General features: G+C 38.3%; 1 protein-coding gene and 1 long non-coding RNA gene across 3 annotated transcripts in view; one reads left to right on the top strand and one right to left on the bottom strand.

The window, feature by feature from the left end:
* MEIS1 (Meis homeobox 1) overlaps positions 1-19,876 on the bottom strand; it is a 128,639-nt gene that overhangs the window by 41,096 nt on the left and 67,667 nt on the right. For both annotated transcript variants that reach the window (XM_039852792.1, XM_039852793.1), the window contains exon 8: positions 16,570-16,715. In XM_039852792.1, the coding sequence (XP_039708726.1) occupies positions 16,570-16,715 (146 nt within the window). The remainder of the gene's footprint in view (positions 1-16,569; positions 16,716-19,876) is intronic.
* On the top strand, positions 3,347-4,102 carry LOC120594620 (uncharacterized). The gene is made up of 3 exons (XR_005650652.1): positions 3,347-3,415; positions 3,511-3,597; positions 3,687-4,102. It is a non-coding gene; the product is annotated as an uncharacterized LOC120594620 (long non-coding RNA).

Below are 19,876 nucleotides of genomic sequence, written 5' to 3'. Positions count from 1 at the left end.
TAAATAAAATCACCTTGATAAGTACTCTCTATCAGATGACCCTCAGGGTGCTATGAATCTGGTGGCCGGGACCATTTCCTCTCTCCTGGGGAGGACCAGGAATGGTTTTCCCAAGCAATGACAGTTGAGATAAGATGTGAAGGATACAGAAGAAAGTGTGAAGTGGAGAAGAGGTCATGGAGGTGATGCATTTCAGATAAGAGAACAATATGTGCTGTTACACAAAGTACAGGACCATTCAGCACCTAAGGGGGACTTAAGTCTCCAGGCTTGGTTGCACCCTGGTGTGGGGAGCATGTATGGAAAGGGCAAAAGAGGAGCCTGGGCTCTCAGTGGACCAGTGTCAGACCTTGAATGGCATGCCAAGGATATCATGTTCTGAGAGCAATAGGGAGATGTCACAGGATTTTTAGTAAGGGGGAGGACAGGGAACTTTTAGGGATGACTCCTAGGTTCCTGGTCAGGTCTTCTGGGTCCATGGTGAGTGATTCTAGTAACTGAGATGAAAACGACAGGAAAAGGAGCCAGTTTTAGGGCCACGATGAGTTCTGTTTGGGGACAGACTCTCTGACTTTCTTATTATTGTATCTTTCTTCTTTTTCTTAGAATACTAAATTGTTGGAGCTGGAAAGATCCCAAAGACCAGTTCAGCCTACCTCCACATTTGATAGACCTCTTGCCTGCTCCTCTGTATCTTTCTCTAGGATTTTTTTTTTTTTTAAGACAGCCTTTAAAAATCACCATTGCCCAAATTCTGACCTTGATCTCCTTTTCTCTGGCAGAATTCTCTGGGTCCATGACCCTGTATACATCTCTAAGTAACATCAAAGCCTTATGCTCTCACCCCAGCAATCTCATTTCTAACTATTGGCCATACAGCTCATGGAAATCCTACCAGCATCAGAAGCACAACATATCCCAAATTGAACTCATCACTTTTCCCCTAAAACCAGTTCCTCCTTTTGACTTCCTTTTTGCAAAAGAGAAGGCTGATACCACCGCTTCCAAATTGTTCAATGTAAAACAGGGAAGTTGCCGTTGATGGTCTTTTTTGCCAAATGTCCACTCAAGAGTGGTTATGAAAATGGCACCAGAATCAGTGGGCATGAGTTCAAATCCAGCCCCTGCTCCTTATGGTGCTCCTCAAGCAAGTTGTTGAATCTCTTTTAACCTTGGTTTTCTCATCAGTAAAATAGGGAGACTAGCAGGACTTTCTTTATAGAGTCATTATGGGAACTGGATGAGATAAAGCAAGAAAGTACTTAGCACTGGCTTACCAAGGTGGGGACAAGGGTGGAAGCAGTCTGCTCTGGCAGGAAGGAATATTTTATTCACTGACATTATTTAGCATTGCAGGTGTATGGTGATAATAATGAATAGACTTTTAGTCATTTTATTATTATTTGTAAAGTCTCTATACACATTACATTAAGGATAGATAGCTCCCAGGACCCACACCGGCACATCACTGGCCCTCAGTATAGTGCCTGAAACACACATGCCAGCTACGAATGCCTCTATTCATGAGGTGCCAGGTCTATCTCTCAAATATCTTCCATCCATTCATTTCTTTACACCCTCAGGACCATAACCTTCTTATCTAAACTGCTGTAATTGTCTCCTACCTGTTCTCACTCTAGTTCTTCCTACAAACTGCACCACCAGTTAGATCCGCGCCCTTTTCGAAGAGCTTAGAAAGCTCAGAGACATGTATGGCTCCTTGCACATAGTAGGCACTCAAAAAAACATTTGAACTTATTTGGAAAAAAAAACTGTAATGGCCCAATTTCTATTGTTATTCAAAGATAAGGGTAGATGTGGCCTGAAGATTAGCCATCACTTATGGCGGGGGAAAAACAACAAGCACGTTTTTGAAAGTTGCTTTTCCCTGCTATGTGGTGGGATTAGGCCATCACCTCATGGAAACCATTCCAGTCACCTCCACACAAACCAAACAATTTAAGGTATTCCCAGATAAGGGCCCTGCATTCATCCTGCTGCCAGCATAAGTCATTCCGCCCTTTCTACACACCCCCCACCACCCCATACACACACTTGCTCTTGCTGCAATGCCCGGCTCAGAGCCACAGAGAGCTCTAGGAAAAGCAGGGCTCTCACACAGGGACCTCACAGCTCTGGTGGTGCCATAGAGCAGTCGTGACCACTTTCAAAGTGTGGAAAAGGTATGGCTCTGATGAGGCCATGTGGACTTCTACCTCAGTTCTCATCAGAGGAATAACAAACCATCATTTTAAGTGTCAAGGTGTGGAGGTGGAGAGGTCCAGCAGGTTGAAAATTAGGGTTCAGAATGTTTTTTCAGCCTCTACGTTACTGTACCCTAAGATCTCCGGCCATTTCTGTCCCTCCTCCTTCTGTAAAACGTTCTATATGCTAAATGGCAGTGCAATTATTAATCGTAGGATCATATGCAAACTAACACCTTAATAATTAATAATCTTTTAAAATTAAACAGAATGCATGTTTAATAGACTGATTTTTAAAAATTCAAGTATACGCTATTTCATGCATGTGTATTTGACCTTTTTTTCCTTGGAAATTTACCCCACCATGTACTCAATCACTCTCTTGAACACTGAAGTGATGAATGTTGCTGAGTGCTCATGGTTTCTGGTCCAATATGAACACTTTCAGGGAGTAAGTCCAGGGCGCCTGTCGTCTTGGTAATTGATGATGTTTTCACTTCAAGGTGTGGACTTGAGACCCGCAGGGCTCAATGGGGGAAGTAAATGAATTGACTTGACTACATCTCTTATCCACTGCTCCTGATACACATAAATTCATTATTGCCAAATGTACTCCAATATTACTAAGACGGTGGCAATATACGTTTTTGACAACAGTTAAAGTGATGCCTTTATTTTTATTTTACATTAGCAAATTAAACATTGGTTTATCGTTACGGTTTTTTGTGAAAATCTGGTCTTTCCTAAATTCACAATGAATTATAAATGCCTGCACCAAAACAAAGAACGATTCACAATGCCATCAAATGTGTGCCTCTCTTCCTAATTTTGATTTCTAGGTCGCATGGCTTCCATAAGAGAAAGCATGCAGGGGCACACACATACTGTATTTCAAATGGAGATTTTATGTAAGCTTATTTTTATAGTGATTCCGGGAGTAGCTGCTCTGCTTTTTATCTATGCAAACTGGAAATAAAGTAGGCACCCTGCCAGCTCCCTGACAGCAGGCCAGGCCCGGGCTGCCATGGGTGACTCGCACAATGACATCTAAGGGGTCCAGAAAAGAACCCTGACTAATGGCTTTTGGATTCCTTATGACCTTTGATCCTCAATGACTTAGACCAAAATAAATGATCTAATTTCAAGAAACTACATCCACCATATGAACTCTAATGAGTGAGAGAATTTACCTGCTAAGCAATGATTAATAGGTATGCGCTACTTACAATAATTCCTTAGATCTTAGCCAAACTGGAGAGAAAATACTTTTCAGATGCTCACTTTTTACAACAAATTCATCTTCCAGGATGCTGTGAAATTTGAGAGTGCCCATGGCAGATAAAGTACACAAGGTACAGAAATACAAAAAGATTTCCTGGATCAGACAAAGTTGGTGAGTAGTACTAGAAACAAAAGCAGTTCTCTCCCAAATGCATGTGTTGTTTCTGTAGTTAATGATTCTTTACTTTGCTACTGACAAAGGCTATCAGATCTGGAAGGTCAGAGAAGGAATTTGGGAGCCAACACAACCACTGCACACGCTGCGCTAACTGCACGACAACTTCCATCACTGCACATTGTCACCAGAGCAATGAAGTTAGATGTGGGTGAAGGAAAAGATTCTGTGTCACTCAGCCTTCCGGACTATCTTTTCACCTACCCTGAACACACGAGTGCACTGTCAACAAAGCCCCCAAAGGAAAGGTCTGTATACCTGCAGAGTCCTTGGTCTATCGGGGCTTTCTGCGTATTTGAGAGACCCGATGAAAACTCTCTGATATTCATTTAGGTGAGTGAAACTGCCCTGTATGATTCTATCATGGCAGATAATGTCATACCTGTGTCCAAACCCATGGAATGTACGACAACAAGAGTGAACCCTAATGTAAATTATAGACTTTGGGAGATAATGATGCACCAATGTAGGTTCATCACTTACAAAGGATGTACCACTCTGGTTGGGGACATTTATAATGGGGGAGGGTAAGCATATATGGGGGAGGAGGCATATGGGAAATCTCTGTACCTTCTCCTCAGTTTTGTTGTGAACCTAAAGCTGCTCTAAAAAACAATGTCTATCTTTTAAAAACTCGTTATTAAAAAAAAGACTTCTTGTAACTGAAAAATAATTGAAAGAGGGCAGAGGAAAAACAACACTTTTGTCCAAATGATATGATAAAAATAACAAGTTAAGTTTTGAAACCAGAGGAAAAAAAATCAAAGTATAAAAATCAAAGATGGAGAAAAACCATCATCTTCGCATTTAAAATATGTCATCTTTCACGTGTTCCTTAGGTATTTGCTATGCAAAATGTGGTCTGTGTGGCCCAGCAGCATCCCTGGGAGCTTGTTTGAAATTGCAGAACCTCAGGCACAACCCCTCTGAACCAGGATCTTCATTTAAATAAAAAGATCCTCCATTATCTGCGTGGACACTAATGTTTAAGAAACACTGCTTTAGAAAAAGCAAAAGAATCTTAAATGCAATAGTAATTTCCATTTTTAGATGGAAGATTTTCGTTATTTAAAGTAACTTTTTACACTTCGATTAAAACTCTAAATGTATACACTGCAAAAATCTCATGATACAGATTCAGAGGCATGTCGTGAGTATTAATGCTATATTATATGAAAATTAAAATCAAGAAAATGTCTTCTATTTAGAACCTAAACAATCGTTCCACTTCTCTCCCTCATATCAACCAAGCAACATTTCCACTGATTTGGTTTATCACAATATCACCTTTATATCCTGATTTTCAAAACCCAGAGGCAGGCTGGACCACATTTACTTGTCATAAGCAAAGAAGGAAATAGAACAATTAGTAAATTTATTCAGCATAAGAAGGTAAACAAGATACTCTCTCTACAACAAAAGACACCTTCTCCCCAAGTTACCAAGATAATGACTTCAACTCTTCATTTTATTTTGGTTATGAAAACCAGCTTCTGTCTCTGAAGCTCAAGTTCATTTTGCCTTGCTTCTCTCCTCATCTTCCTGTCTCTAGTAATCACCAAACCAACACTGTGACCATATTTACATCATTTCTCTTGAAGTTGGTAATGAGAACAATGGATGGGAAAGGAAAATTCCGTAGTGCTACCAGAAGGCCGGCCCTCTCATTCTCAGAGCTTAAAACCTACCACTTAGAACATCGGAACAGCCCTAAAGTTCCACATGCTGTGACAGTCAACCTACGTGACACGTTATGCATGTTATTTCAGATGTAAAATATAGCATCTGTAGCCCTGGAGATTAACTGGAATTATAATGCCACAATTGATTGGTATTTTACAGATTTTTCCAAAAGCTCTGAGCATATACCCCTTAATTAAATTTAATTTGGCTTCCAACATAGAGTGTTATTGAGCGTATTCACTTCACGATACATGTAAGCTCAATATACATCATCTTCACCTTCCAACTACAGCCTTATGAAGATGTCTCTGTGTAGGAACATTCAAAACTGATTTATGGTGCTATTGCAACAACTAAGCAACTAATCTTCCAGTATAAATGTAACGCATAAGAACAACCTAACTGAAACATATAAATTCCACATATACTTAAAAATATTATTGTCTGTAATTTAATATAGCACAATGTTCCTAAGCCTATATAACCTTGCATGCAGAAGCAGTTTTTCAAGCATTAATACTTAAATGGGTCATAGACACCACATCTGTCATTCTGTCCTGAAGTCTATGAGGCAAAACCAAGACTATGCTGGCCTATTGATTTTTCTAGCATTTGCTTTAATTTACTTAACCATTGAGAAATCCATCAGTACATAAAGGGCAACTGTCCATTACTGCCTCATTTGCAGACATTCCTTTCCCTCGTTTTTGGTAAATATTTCCCTTAAATTGCTATGTGTTTACAGTGTAAAAACGAATTAGGAAAGTGCTCACACCTGTTTCTGTTCAGTAACTGCTGCACTGAGGTATATGTAACGTGCTTAAAGATAGAATAAATATCGAGACATTATTACATCTGTGTGCAAAGGGTGGTAAATTAGATCCTAATTACATTAACAGGGATTCTGCCTCCCAGCTTAAATTTTACATGAGCACTCTGCAAAAATCCAAAAGCTCTGCTGTGGTTTCTTTATGAGCTGGTGATTACAGCTACTTCCTATGCGGTCACTAAATATTCTGTTTACAAATAAATGAAGAAGCTTTGAGCCAACTTGCCAGGGTAATAATCTATTTTTTCTCCCCCTCCCTCTTCCCAACAAACCTCACCACATATGCATGGCAACAATCAGGAGCCCTGGCTTCATCTAATTACTCCATCACATAATTTCACAAATTGCCTTGTCACTGGGGAGCCTAGTGCAAAACATGCTCACAGTGGGATTTCAGGCAGCAGCTTTCATTTACTACTCATTCCTTGTTAAATTAAACACGAAAACACCAGTTGTGTGAAAGAAGTCAAAAAGAATGCCTGCAAATGAGCCAGACATGTATATCTCCTATTTACCATCTCACCAAATACATTGTTGGCAACAGGCATCCCGAACAGAAGGATCCCCTTGGCTGGCCCATCCTTATTGCGATGAAGCTGCTGTAATAGACCGTAATCAAAAGGCCAAGAACAAATGGGCTTCTTTTCCAGAAAGTAAGCTTCATCATATATCAACAGGAAGCAGGGGCACATAGTAAAAACTCCGATGTTCTCAAACCCCTCTATTCTTTACCCTTTCTGCTATATGAAATGGCTGGCCGTGATCCTCACATGATAACATGGATTTGTATTAGATGAATGAGGCTAAGCCCTTTGAAGGTATAAACAGTATACCATATTTCCATTCTGGCTAGAAAGGAGGAACCAGATTCCACTAATCTTTAAAAGTTCTCAAACGGAAAGATCATCAATCAAGTTCATACAGTATTAGATGATTTCCTTTTAAGTATTAATGCCTTGCATGTTTCTGAAACATATCAAGATAAATGCTCACCCATCTCACTACGGATGTGGGTAGAGGAAAGAGTGTACGGTGGGTGACATTACTAGAGGACGTGAACCTGAGGTTACACCCCTGGAAGCTGATATTTTTATATCAACAACTAAACACTGCCCCTGGTAATTAAAGGTATTTCTTTGTAGCTCGGGAGCCAGCAGGGTCAGGTACCATTTTACATCACAAACCAGTCCTTTATGCATGTAGATCTGCCAGCATTATCTGCACAGGGAGAAGAAGACATTAGCAGCAGCTGTCTCTCTGCTTTTACACTGAAAATTCTATTCATACAGACAGGTGGAGTAATTTAAAAGCCAATGTGGTGCAATTTCGATGTGACTAATGTCACTGCCTACTAAAATGCCACCATTACCACTGTTTATGGAAACATTACTAAAATTACGTTTTATTCATAAGAATTTTCGGATTCTGGTTATTACTAGCTTTAAAATGATCAGACCTCAGTGTCATACCCCAGAGCGGTGGCTTAATTCTCTAGGGTTTAGCAACCTCCTTTGCTGAGAAACGACAGTTGGATTGTAGTTTCAAGAGTAATCGGGGCTGCATAAGCAGTTTCCTGTATCTCCATAAAGCAAATTAAAGACATAGCTCTTTGGCGTCCTGGACACGTGACAGGCAAAAAATCTTCAAGGAGCTAAATTCTGTGTTAGAGGGTTTAGTTAGGATTTGCATGAAGAAAGATTCCTCACTCTCGAACCACTGTCAGACATTGTTAGTAGTGGACAAGAATAGAAATATACATATTTCCACAGGGAAGGAGGAACAGTCAGTGTTTAAAATCTGAAATTCTAACAATGCATAATTATCACAATTGCACAAAATATCAATAGCCGTAGCTATGCCTTTTTTATGGGTGAATATGTCTGGAAAAAGAATCTAGATAGGAAAGGACCATTAGTTGCCAATAACCATCAGATTGCATTTTGAAGTTTTATGCCAAACCTTCTGGCTCGCATTTTTATTTTAAAAATACTAATTATCTAACTCATGGAATGAGATTATAATTACACTTTTGAACTCCCACAATGCGATTTCACTTGCTCTGTGTTTGAGAGGCAACGTGGTGGAAAGCACATGGAAATTCAAGTCAGGAGATCCTGGTTCCAGCTTAGCCAGCTCCTAGCTTTTGACCTTGAGAAAAATCATTTATGACTCTAAACTTCATTTTTGTCATCCTGCCTGCTTTACAAGATTGTCTTTAAAATCAAGTGTGTGTGAAAACATTAAACTACAAAGCCTCACAGAGATACCTGTTCTAATTTTATTTAGCCTTTTGATCAATTTTTTTCTTCAGCTGTTAACAGGACAGAATGATGCAATGTCAAAATAGCCAAGCAATTAATAGATCAATTTTTAAAACATGATAAAAGTAACATTATGTAGTCAGGAGATAATTTTATTTCCTTTTAAAAATGACATCAAGTCATTTTTGTGGAGTTCCCCCCCCCCAAAAAAAAAGTTTGGAAACTGACTTTTCCTTAAATAATAGATAGAAATTATCTCTAAACTTCTATAAACTGCAGTAGAAATTATCTCTACCCATTGATCTTTCTTCGGGTGAATGTCCCTGTTAACAGACGATACCTCTTAACCACTGGACATCCCAAGAACTTCCTAGGACACTGAATTCTCAGAGGTCATTCGTGTCATGGGAGAGCACATGGGCTCTGCAGGGATGCTAGCAACAAAGTTAATGTGAAAACCAATAGAAAAAAAATGATCGCTGAATATTAAAAACTGAAGAGCAAAGGCACCTAAAATGTGCCATATATATGGTCCAATTTTTTTTGTGTGTGCAAAGAGATAAAACCAGGAGGGCATTCAGATACAAGTAGTTATTTAAGTCAAACCAAGGTCTCCATTTCAGATTATTTTAAATAATATATTTAAAAACCAAGTAATTTGTATCTCTGTTAAATATTAACTAACTTAGGATGTTTACATTTATAACATCAAGTTAGTTGAGGTCTATTCTTTATAAGTGATCAAAGATAGAGGAAAACGTCTTGTATAGGGACCCACACTCACTGGGCTATAATTTGCCAAGTGAAGGCATTTTGCAATGGCAAGAAAAAAACAAAGCCTAAAAGGTCTTTAAAATGTTAGAAAATTGCCTAGCATAACTCTTTCAGCTCTCCCCTTGCTCTCAGAGGCTCCCCATAGGCCCACCAAGAGGAGGTGCCTTATCTGAGTTCCCGAAGCCTCTCTCCTGCTCTCAACATGCTGAGTAAGTATTAAGCCCATTGAGCCAAGTCAACTTTATCAGGCTCAGAACTCTGCAATGGAGAAACAGGCAGTATTAAAACACCAGCACCCTCGTCAGTATCAGTCATTTTGATGTGAGTCCACATAATCACTATCATTTCTACCTTGAAGCCTTAATAAAATAACTTTTGCTATCTCATGGCATTCATTGTAGCACAGGTAAGCTTGGGCCATCACCAAAATGGTTTTGTGACGCAAGCAATAGACCATTGCAATGTGGTCTCCACTATTTGGTTACCCTCTGACATGGGCTTAAATAAGCAGAAACAGAAAAATTAGAGCCCTAAACATAGCTATTTAGGGGATTAAAAGCAGTAAAATGGATCCATTTTCCTAACTAGGATTGACATAGATGGCAGGGGTTCAGAGAGAGCTGTCCTACAGAAAAATGTCCATGTACATAGGGACATATATGCACACACAGTCACGCTCACACTTCCGTAAGAAAAACTAAGATATAATGAAGATGTTTTCAGTTAAGTCAAACAAAGTATCCTAAATTTCATGACATAAAGATTTACTTCTACTGGCATTACAACAACCAACCAAACCAAACCAAAACGTTAGAATCCTTTCTAAAACGAAACCATCTGATTTCCTCTCCGTCAAACCTTCATACTTTAAAGCAAAGCACCTTCCCTAGGAATCTTAAACATTGAGAAAGTAAAAAGCCAAGCTTATACTACATCAGATTCCTAAAGGATGGACTGAGTTAGTTTAAGAAATACAATCACACGTATTTACGTGATGCTCCAGTTTTAATCTGAAAGATAAATTGAGTAGGAGCAGTTGCATATTCATTGACCGAGTTTGATATTTTATCTTCAAAAATATATCATCACTAAGATGAATCAGAGGAAGACATGATATTGATATATGCTTTGAAGTATAAATGGCTGGCTAGTGTTCAAAGGGTTATGTGCATCAGCAACCAGCAACTTAATAAATTGTGCTTATATGGGCACTTTCGTTTTGAACCTAATCCTTTATTTAATTAGCCTGATTAAGAGTATATCAGAAAACCAAGCTATAGTATATTTTTAACTGAGCCTTGGAAACAGAAAGAAAATTTTAGAATAATCTGACAAATTGCCAGCCAGACTCTACACAAATCCCTTACAGAAGATCATCAATGAAATGAACAAACCATTTGGCCGAGCACAAAAATCCCAATCACACCCCGAAAATAGCATAGCACCCCAGTCAGAGTTCATTTGCTTGTAAGTTCTATGTACCTGGACAAATGAGTAATTTTAAAGTTGGACATTTGTTTTTACTTTTGATTGTTTTCTTTTCCCCCATGCCTCCTCATCAACTGACTGTAATTACCCCAGGTCAGAGGTGCATAACTTTGATGGGGAAGAAAGGCTGGGCGAGGGGAAGGAGGTGCGTGGAAGGCCGGGAGAGAGCTCTGCCAGGTCACTAATGGCCTCTGGGGCAACAACTTGGAGAACAGGCTGATGCTTCGCCTTTGATCTTCTAATTCACAATGATCATTAGTATTAACTCCGATTTTTCTGGGTGAAGAATTCCAGCTGTAGCCTTTTCAGTTTACCTGACCTAAGAAAATTCATCACCCATCCCATTAGGATTTCAATAACCAGCTAAGAAAAAGAAAAAGGCAGTTGCCCCAGAATCTGGAAACCACCACTTCATTATTAAAACAGAGTTTCGATGTCGTATATCACAGAAGAATTAGGGCATCCCAATCCCACCCCCAAGTAATTATATAATCTATTCCATTTTCCTCCGGAGACAGATGACTCCCAATTGGGTAAAAAATAGTCAGGGTTCCTATCAAATCAAAATTAAAATATGCTATCTTCTAAGGAGATGAGACCTTTTAAAATTAAAATAAAGGGATTTGTCATCCAAGCCCGGGTTAGTTTCAGCAAAGACTAGCTCTGACCCATCATCATCACTAAAGCCTGTGAAGGTGAATGGCAACTACATGTAAGGGAAAGAGTAATAACTATAAAAATATTCCTCTTACAGATTTCAGAGAGTTCATTTTTGATATGGTACATGGACATTTGGAAGGAAAAAAAAATCTCACTCCTTCGTACTAGTTTTCAAGTCTTTTAATTTGCTTATATACCTGCAGGTAACACATAGTGAAGAAGGAATCAAAGTTAGCTGCTGTCTCCACCAGCCACCCTCCTTGATGCAAGCACATGAACATGAAGATAGGTTAGGACTCGTTTGAAGGAGGGACTATCTTTCTCATATACTTTGTGCTACCCTAATTGACATTGCAGGCAAAGTTCAAGAATATAGCCTTTCTGTCCCACTATCTTCTTAGGACTAATGGTAGCTGAAGGATGATAGCTGGTAAGGCATAATAAGAAGATTCATTGTTAAAACTGGTAAAGTATAGAGGTGAGGGATAGAAAAAAATAGAAATGGGAAGAGAGGAGCACATTCCATCTACTACTTACCTACGTGCCTACTCATAGGTCTTCTATCTGCCTTTTGACCTTTGATCAACAGAACGGGTTACCTGGGTATCGAGAAGTCCTTTTTCATTGTAATAATAATTTATAATGTTTAGAGAGCATTTCTTCCAAAAATTGCAAGCAGAGATATGACACTAAGATGTCTTCAACAGATCTTATTACCACAAGCAAAACCAATGAAACAACATCTGTCTCTTCTAGAGTGTTCAATTCTCAAGTCAATTCCATTTACTCCATCCTTAGAGTGGCGGACCCGCAGGGCACTTTTCATCTAATAGTGTTTCTATGGAAACGCCATTCTCAACCTGCAAGATTCTACAACCCCTCACTTTGGCTTTATCCACATTGAGAGGAAAGTCTTATAAATGCGAAATCAAGACATATATTTGGCCACAGACAAAAAATATATATTTTTCAGGCTAGAAGTTCAAGAAAAGAAAGCAAAACAAAACAAGTGAAATATGTATAGGTGACTTAAAAACAAATTTTGTCTCTGTGGTACCCAGTGGGATCCTCAAGATCAGTGAAAGGACAGAGAATCCAAGAGAATGTGAAGGAAAATCAGTTCACCTTCAGGATCACCTCCCCTACTGGTCAATGCCAAATGTGTCACCCCATGAAAGATTTCCTCCCTTGAATCTGCAGGGATGCATTTTAACAAACTCCACTCTTCTCTCCCTTCCTTCCTTCCTTCCTTCCTTCCTCCCTCTCCCTCCTCCCTCCCTCCCTCCTCCCTCCTTCCCTTCCCTTCCTTCCTTCCTTCCTTTCAAATTTTAAAAAGTTAGACATTTATACAATCCATGAGGTGATCCTGCCAATTATTCTTCTAACTTTCAGGATTCCTGGGACACGCAGCAGCTCCACGCAGAAAAATATGTCGCTGCATATTTTCAGTAAAAACCATATTAACTGCTTTTCTATTTAGATTATATTTAAAACTGTAATATGTTAGGGTAGGGAAACAAAAAGAAAAAAGACCTTTGATTTTTACCTTAAACATCGTATTTATTCATTCTTTTCATTTTCATTAGGGCACATGTCTTTGTAACACTATGGAGCAAAATAACTGGTAATATGCAAAATATATCCAACTTAAACATTATGAGTAGGTTATATTTACAGTTAGAATAATGCTCTTAAGAACGAAAAAGAAACCTTGATGTGGCATATGCCCCTGAACTCGTTGTCACTATATAGTGACTCATATGCCAAAATTAAGTACTTTTTAATTGTTTGCAGTAATTTATCTTCAGGCAAATGCAAGCATTTAGACTAATAAATGCTTTTATTTTCTTTCTAATTCTCTCTTATTATCTAACTGTCAGTCATTCTTTTCAATTCCAGGGAATAGTTTCTTTTAAGAGACTTTCTCTAGTTATCAAAACTGGCAAATGTTCAACTGAGTAGTCTAAACTGGAAATTTACATCACCGAAATTTCCTTTTACCCCATATCACAGAAGTTTAAAACCTGTTTCCTTTTTCTTTTATTGTTTTCATCATACACAAGTATGTCCAGTTTCGTTTGCTAGAGACTGTGAGTCCAAGAATGAAACTTTAGTTCTCCCTTTGGAGTAGTAAAAATGTGCCACTGATTAAATCTACCTGTGGATAACCACAGAACGGCACATTTTTCGTATGCAGCTGGGGTGCAAATCCAGAAAGGTTTTTTTATTCAGGGCCTATTCTACTCCTCTAACACACAAATGCTTGAAAGCCCTTTCAAAGGCAGATTTTTTTTAACTGAATAAACCCAATGAAAAGATTGACCCATTTATTTGAAAAAGAAAAAAATAGCAATTTGCTTTTAAAGAGGTGTGTGAGGTTTTATAATAGGTCTTTGACATTTAATAGATTAGTTTCTACAATTGCTAATAAATCGCTATTGCTATTGTTCTAATTAGCCAGAGTTTCAATTGCTCTTTTACATCTAGCACAATTTCAGAAAGAATTTTCTAGATAAGTTGCATTAATCATATAGCAAGCATGCATTACATTTAAAATTTGTACACAGTTTTCCAAATGAATTGTGCATCCCCGGAGACCTCAGAACTTTAAACGAAGTTGCTAAAGGATTAGTACTGAGATGTCAGTAGTTAGTTACATTTGGACAAATCACAACAAAACTCTCTTTAAACTCCATCGTTTTTCTGTAGACTTTATTATAATCAGCTCCTGACTATAAATATTACCCAAGCAGTCTGTGCATTCCTTCAAGTATAACAGGACATGGAAAAGGGTGTTTCTTGTAACTGGAGCTCTGTTTGCTCTTGCAATTAAAGAAAAGGGAAGGGAATCTTTTTCATGGAGGAAAGAAAAGCAGGAGAATTTTAAATATATCTCCTAACTTTGCTTTTTTAGGTGATATTATGAGAACATTTTCTTTTTAGAGACCATTATCATTATCAAGGTTTTTGAATGAGCAGATGGCAGTAGCATGGGGAAGGAGGATGTGGAACTATCCAACATACCACGAGACAACTTTTATGGGCATTTGTAGACAGCCAGGGACACATGGACAAATGGGTTTCCCCTTTCAGGATAGTGATACAGGCCAGCACAGACTCCAAACTGAAGGAAATCAGGCAGTTCATGTATACTTTCCAGTACAACCACCCCCATAACATGGACCACAAAAACCACTGCAAGAAGGTAAAATGCTGCTGGCTATTAAAAAGATCTTTGGTTTTTGTTCTTTAAAGAAGGTAATAGAGCTCTCTGCAAGGTTCTTCACAAGGGTATAACCTAGAAAACCAGGAAACTAGTGAATGAATAAAAGAACTTGCTTCTCTCTCTCCTGAATCTGTCTGAACCAATATTTGATTATATTTTATTCAGGGGCACCTCAGCTTCAGGTAAAGCCAAAGCTCCTTTGCAGATGGAGATTGAGGCTAACAAAATTGATTCATTTTTCTTTTTCCTGTTAGTTTAGGAAAGGAAAAAATTTGGCTATGACTTCAGGGTCGAGATTTTGTCCCCTTCCCCAACTCATCCTCCAGATTAGGTTAGCTGGTTGGCTCCGGTGATGAAATAGCATGGTTGCATCAGCACCGTTGACCAGTTGTCACTTCTTGATCTCCTGCTGATTTTAAATGCCGTACCATTTATTTTTCATGCAATGCCCTCTCAACCCTAGTCCTCTCTCTCCCATTCAGTAGTGCTCAATAATCCTCATTAGCAACCTTGCACAAGACAGATTTCGAGCTATCCACAAATATACAACAAATGTCAGATAAGTAATGGTACTCGAATCACGTTTTAGGTAAACCTAATATGATGTTAAAATCAACGAAACAGTCTAAACCTTCAGCTAACTACCAGCATTAACCAACCCTGAAGGCTGACTCCAAAACCGTCAGTGCTGTTGACATCATGGGAAGAAGAGAAAAGTGGAAACCATTTTCTGTTTTTAGTTACTCCTGCTGCTCTCAGTTTTTATTTTATTCACAGATGCTGGAAAATCTGGATGAATTTATACCTGCAATTGTTACTGGAGGCATAGCCTCTATCTGGAGGAGCAGAACCAGGGTGGCCTTTGATATCCCCTTGTTGCCCCCATATCAGAACATCACTGAGGACACAGCTTTGAAAGTGGGCAAGGGTGTGAGGGTCGACAGGTCTGAACAATGTAGAGTTAACTTTGATACTTAAAAAAAATTAATGACTTTATGAAAAGCAAACTATGCTAAAAAGAGTAACATAAAAAGTTTGCTCCCGAGATTTTTGAAAAAGCCAAGATTCATCTTCTGTCTCTCATAATAAAAGTCTCTCGGTCGACAATTTTGCTGATTTTTAAAATATCATGTTACTCATAAATTTTCATTTTGTCTTCTTCCTTAGATATATCATTAAATCAGTATGCACTTACAAAAATATGCACCTCAATATTATGATTATAAATATTTTGAACATGAAATTCATTCGGAACAATAACCAAAAAAAACAAATCCCCCTGTGGCATAAAGCCCCAAATCTCCAGTTTCTCACATCTCCAGGAGAATTCCTGCAGTGAAAACAGCAATACTAACACAGACAATATAAACTGTTACTCTGCTTGAAAAGTCACAAGGGACTACACAGGAAGAGTTGACTCTATATTGCTGTTTTCCTTTATAGTTCTAAACACAGGGACAACTTTCACTGTGTAGCTCTGACTCATATGAACATTTTGTAATGGCAGCCAGTGCATTCAAACCACTTAAAAGGAAATTATGTGAGCATCCTCCCATTGTGACGAGACTTAAATTTTTGCGGACTGTTCGTTAATAAAGGTCCACGAAATCATTAGAAGAAATTGAATCCTTCTCTCTGGGGTTTCTCTTACTTTCTTCTTAGGGGGTGCTGATTCTAAGATTTTAAGAGGCACACTGAGAAAAGTAACATCATTAACATACATACTTAAAATCATAAATGCACATGAACTCCTGAACCTAACTTAGAACTTATGAAAGTTAACAACATTGCAATAGCGAACTTCAAATCAAACTCCTCGTGGGTACTTATCTAGGAAACAAGTGCTAAACTAACACTTTTGTAAAAATTGTGGGAACACGGATATTTATGAAATATTCCAGGTCCAGAGGGATCACTTTTCCCCCATTTTTTCTATCAAAACTGTTTGTCCATATTTAGTTTATATATGTCATTTAGAATCCACTTACTGTTAGATGCTGGAACAGCCACGCCCTCATGATATTTGTGGCTACTTTGGGAAAGATGCCACGCTTTTTGTGACGCTTTTTGTCCTTATCTGGATCATCATCGTCACCTGTGCTGGGGGAAGCTACACTGTTGTCCAAGCCATCACCTGCAAACATAGTGAATCAAATTTTGACTGATGCTACCTTGACATGCTTTATTCAAATAGAATGCCTTTGGATATAAACAAAACCAAAAGAGCAATATAAATGATTAATAGTTTATTTGGTACTGTTTTTTTTTTTTTCCAAGAAAAAGAAAGAACAAGGCCTAGGCTCAAAAGTAGTCAGGTCTAAGGAACTTCTTTCAAAGGACAGTGCAAAAGGTCAAAGGGAATGGAGGGAAATAGCCAATCTCTTTAGTAGCTTTGTTGCCATGGTAATTATTCAGATGTATATAGCTGAGACATGTTAAGTGTAACTGATTTAATAAGGGAGTTAAATATGGTGGCAGCCATTAGCAGAGGTGCTGTCACTGTCTGGATATTCAAATCCCACATATAGTCACTGATGTCAACTTGTGAGAAGATGTATTCAAGATATCAACTATTTCCACAAGTGATCTATCTTAAGACTAAATTTGGCCATGGAAATGTAGGTAATCCATCACATAAGCAGTTTGACATAGGAACACTTCAAATAGAAGATAATTTTTCTTGTCATAGAAAGAGAGCATCAAGTTTAATAAGGGAAAAACTCCCGAAACTGTTTTTTAATTAGAAAACAATTACTATTTAAATCAAATAAAGTGATGTTAAACTAATAGTTGATTGGAATTGCATTACCCTAATAATCCAGGCAATTTCTAAAATTTCTTCTAGATTTAATTTTTTTTCTCACTGAAAAGTCACCTGCTTACACATTCCTGTATATTGGATCCTATTTTTTCAGTGGTTTTTGTTAGAACATTGAAGTTGTTTCTTTTAGAAAATATTTTGGCTCTGTGACACAATAAAATTTAAAATGTAGTATTCCTTTTACAATGCCATATTGAATAAGAAAAGAAATTTTTTTCAGCCCATATACGTGCTGTCCAAAATAAGTCATAAGGTACAAATGGGAAGTAAAGCACTTTGTATTTTGGTACAAAAGTCAAAGGGAAAACAATAGTGGACTAAACTAAAAAGTAGCTTAGCTTCTGTCAAACATGCTTCACTATCTGCAGCCCCACCTCCCAGTGGTAGTTACTGGCTTTTAGAAAGGGACAGGTTGACCTGGGCCCAAAAAGAAGACCGAGAGCAGCAAGGCTTAGCAGTGAGGTAATAAATGTCCCCGAGAGCACATTCACTGGGTTCTGTAAGTCACTGAAGAGCAGCCTATATGGCCCAAAGAACGGGGTACTGTGGTAAGACAAGTTTCCCAGTGACTGTACATCAAAACTAGCCTCAGGTTCATTCACATCGCTTCTTGAATTTCCATATTCCTTATTTTCTGTTAAAGTAAATATCCTACATACAAAAATAATTCTCTCTTTTAATTTCAGTTATTTCAATCTCATCTATAGCAGATATGTTATCATTATTCGATTGTTCTTAACTGCTCCCTCAGGAGACCTCCCATGCCCCAAAATAGACACTTGCCCCCCAAATTGCCTTGACTTGTACTGAGTTAAAGTTTTAAAACTTTGTTGAGTGAGGAACAGACTAATTTCAACATTTGTGCCATGATTACCACATAGGCCACACATACAAAATGTTTGCAGAGCTTTCCTGAGTTTAATTTTTATTAATTTAAAACCCACAATTGTACTGCACTTAAAATCCATATATTTTTTTTAAAGTTCCTCAGAATCATAGGTGCGTTTTCAGTGGAAAAGATCAGAAAGACCCACAGTTCCAAAGCCCTCAGCGTATCAATGAAGAGTGCTTGTGTTCCTGTTGGGTGACTTGCCCAAGGTCACGTGGCTTGGGACGGACAGAGCTGATGGGTCAGTGCTGGGCCAGACACCCACATCCCTAAATCAGTGCTCCTTCCACCCACAGAACTCTTTATTTGCATAACCAAGTATTTTATAAGGAGTCCTCTTGGATTTGCCTAACAAATTCTTTAAAAGTCCAGTATTTAAAGAGGCTTTTTATTCAGAGAAGCAATTCACCATATAAAATAACAATTCATTAAAGAAACATGAGCAAAGAAAACAACTCAACAGCATTTAAAATTTCAATGGGCTAATCCACTTGCAATATGCAAAGGGTAACCAAGGAAAAGAACGTATTACTTGATCATTGATTAAAAATGAAAAGATTCTAAGCTAACAACAGTTTTTCACCGCCATGATTGTTTTCCACCTTTAAAAAAATAGCTTTTCTATCCATCTGAAAACCCCTTCAGATTAATTTAGCAGGCAATGCCAAGTGCCTGCCTAGAAGAGAATTCATTGATAATTTATGGAAATATCTACTATAATCCAGCGGAGATGACTTTTTTCCAGCTTTGTGCATCAATAGATAATCAAGGCCTTAAAGCAGCCTTAGCTTCCCATTACCTCAGGCAAAAGAATTCCTGAAAGCGTGCCTTGAGGGCACCTGAATTATATACTCCATTAGGAGAGGAAGGCTTTCTGCATTCCATGTGTAACACTCACCAGAACCTTTCCTGTTTATTTCTGCTGTATGAAAGCAGAAGCATTAGGAACAGAATTTTTTAAGTGAAGACTTATGTAGATACAATGGAAAAACCTTTCAAAGCAAGAGCCAGATCACCCCCTTCAGTCCCTGGTAGTGACCTCTCCCGAATAAAAGGTTTCTATTACATCATTAGCTCAAGCCAAAAACAGCCTTGGCTTAATGCACAGTTTGTTCTTCCTACTGTTTTTAGGCAAATACAGCTACTTTACTCCCATCTGGGAGGGAAATTACACTGCTGGGTTGTAATCTAAGACAAGATTTTCATTGGAAGCAAATGCTTTCAATCCAGTGTAAATACTGGTGCATGTTCAGAAAAGCCTAAAACAATAAACCCTGCTCCTTCCCGACACAAGTTAGGGAAATGGAGACGATGGGGAAGGAGGAGAGCATAATAAAACAGACTATTCTAAAAGCAAACACTTCCATAGATTTTAATAAATTGTTTAACCTCTTCCACTTTCTAAAATTGAAAATGGATCTCGCAACGTCTCAACCTCAGAGGAGAGTCTAAATGGTCAATTGTACCTTTAGCATTTCCATTCACTCTGCAATTCGATACAGTCACTTCCATGCGGTCTCTGGAGGATTTATTTCCTTTTTTTATTTTTAAGATCACTAAACAAACTTGGAGAACCACCGGCCGA

This window comes from Pteropus medius, unplaced genomic scaffold, assembly GCF_902729225.1.
Source record: "Pteropus medius unplaced genomic scaffold, Ma_sr-lr_union100, whole genome shotgun sequence".
NCBI lineage: Eukaryota > Metazoa > Chordata > Mammalia > Chiroptera > Pteropodidae > Pteropus > Pteropus medius.
Note: the sequence above shows the minus strand (reverse complement) of the source record. Positions and strands in the feature narration are given on the sequence as shown.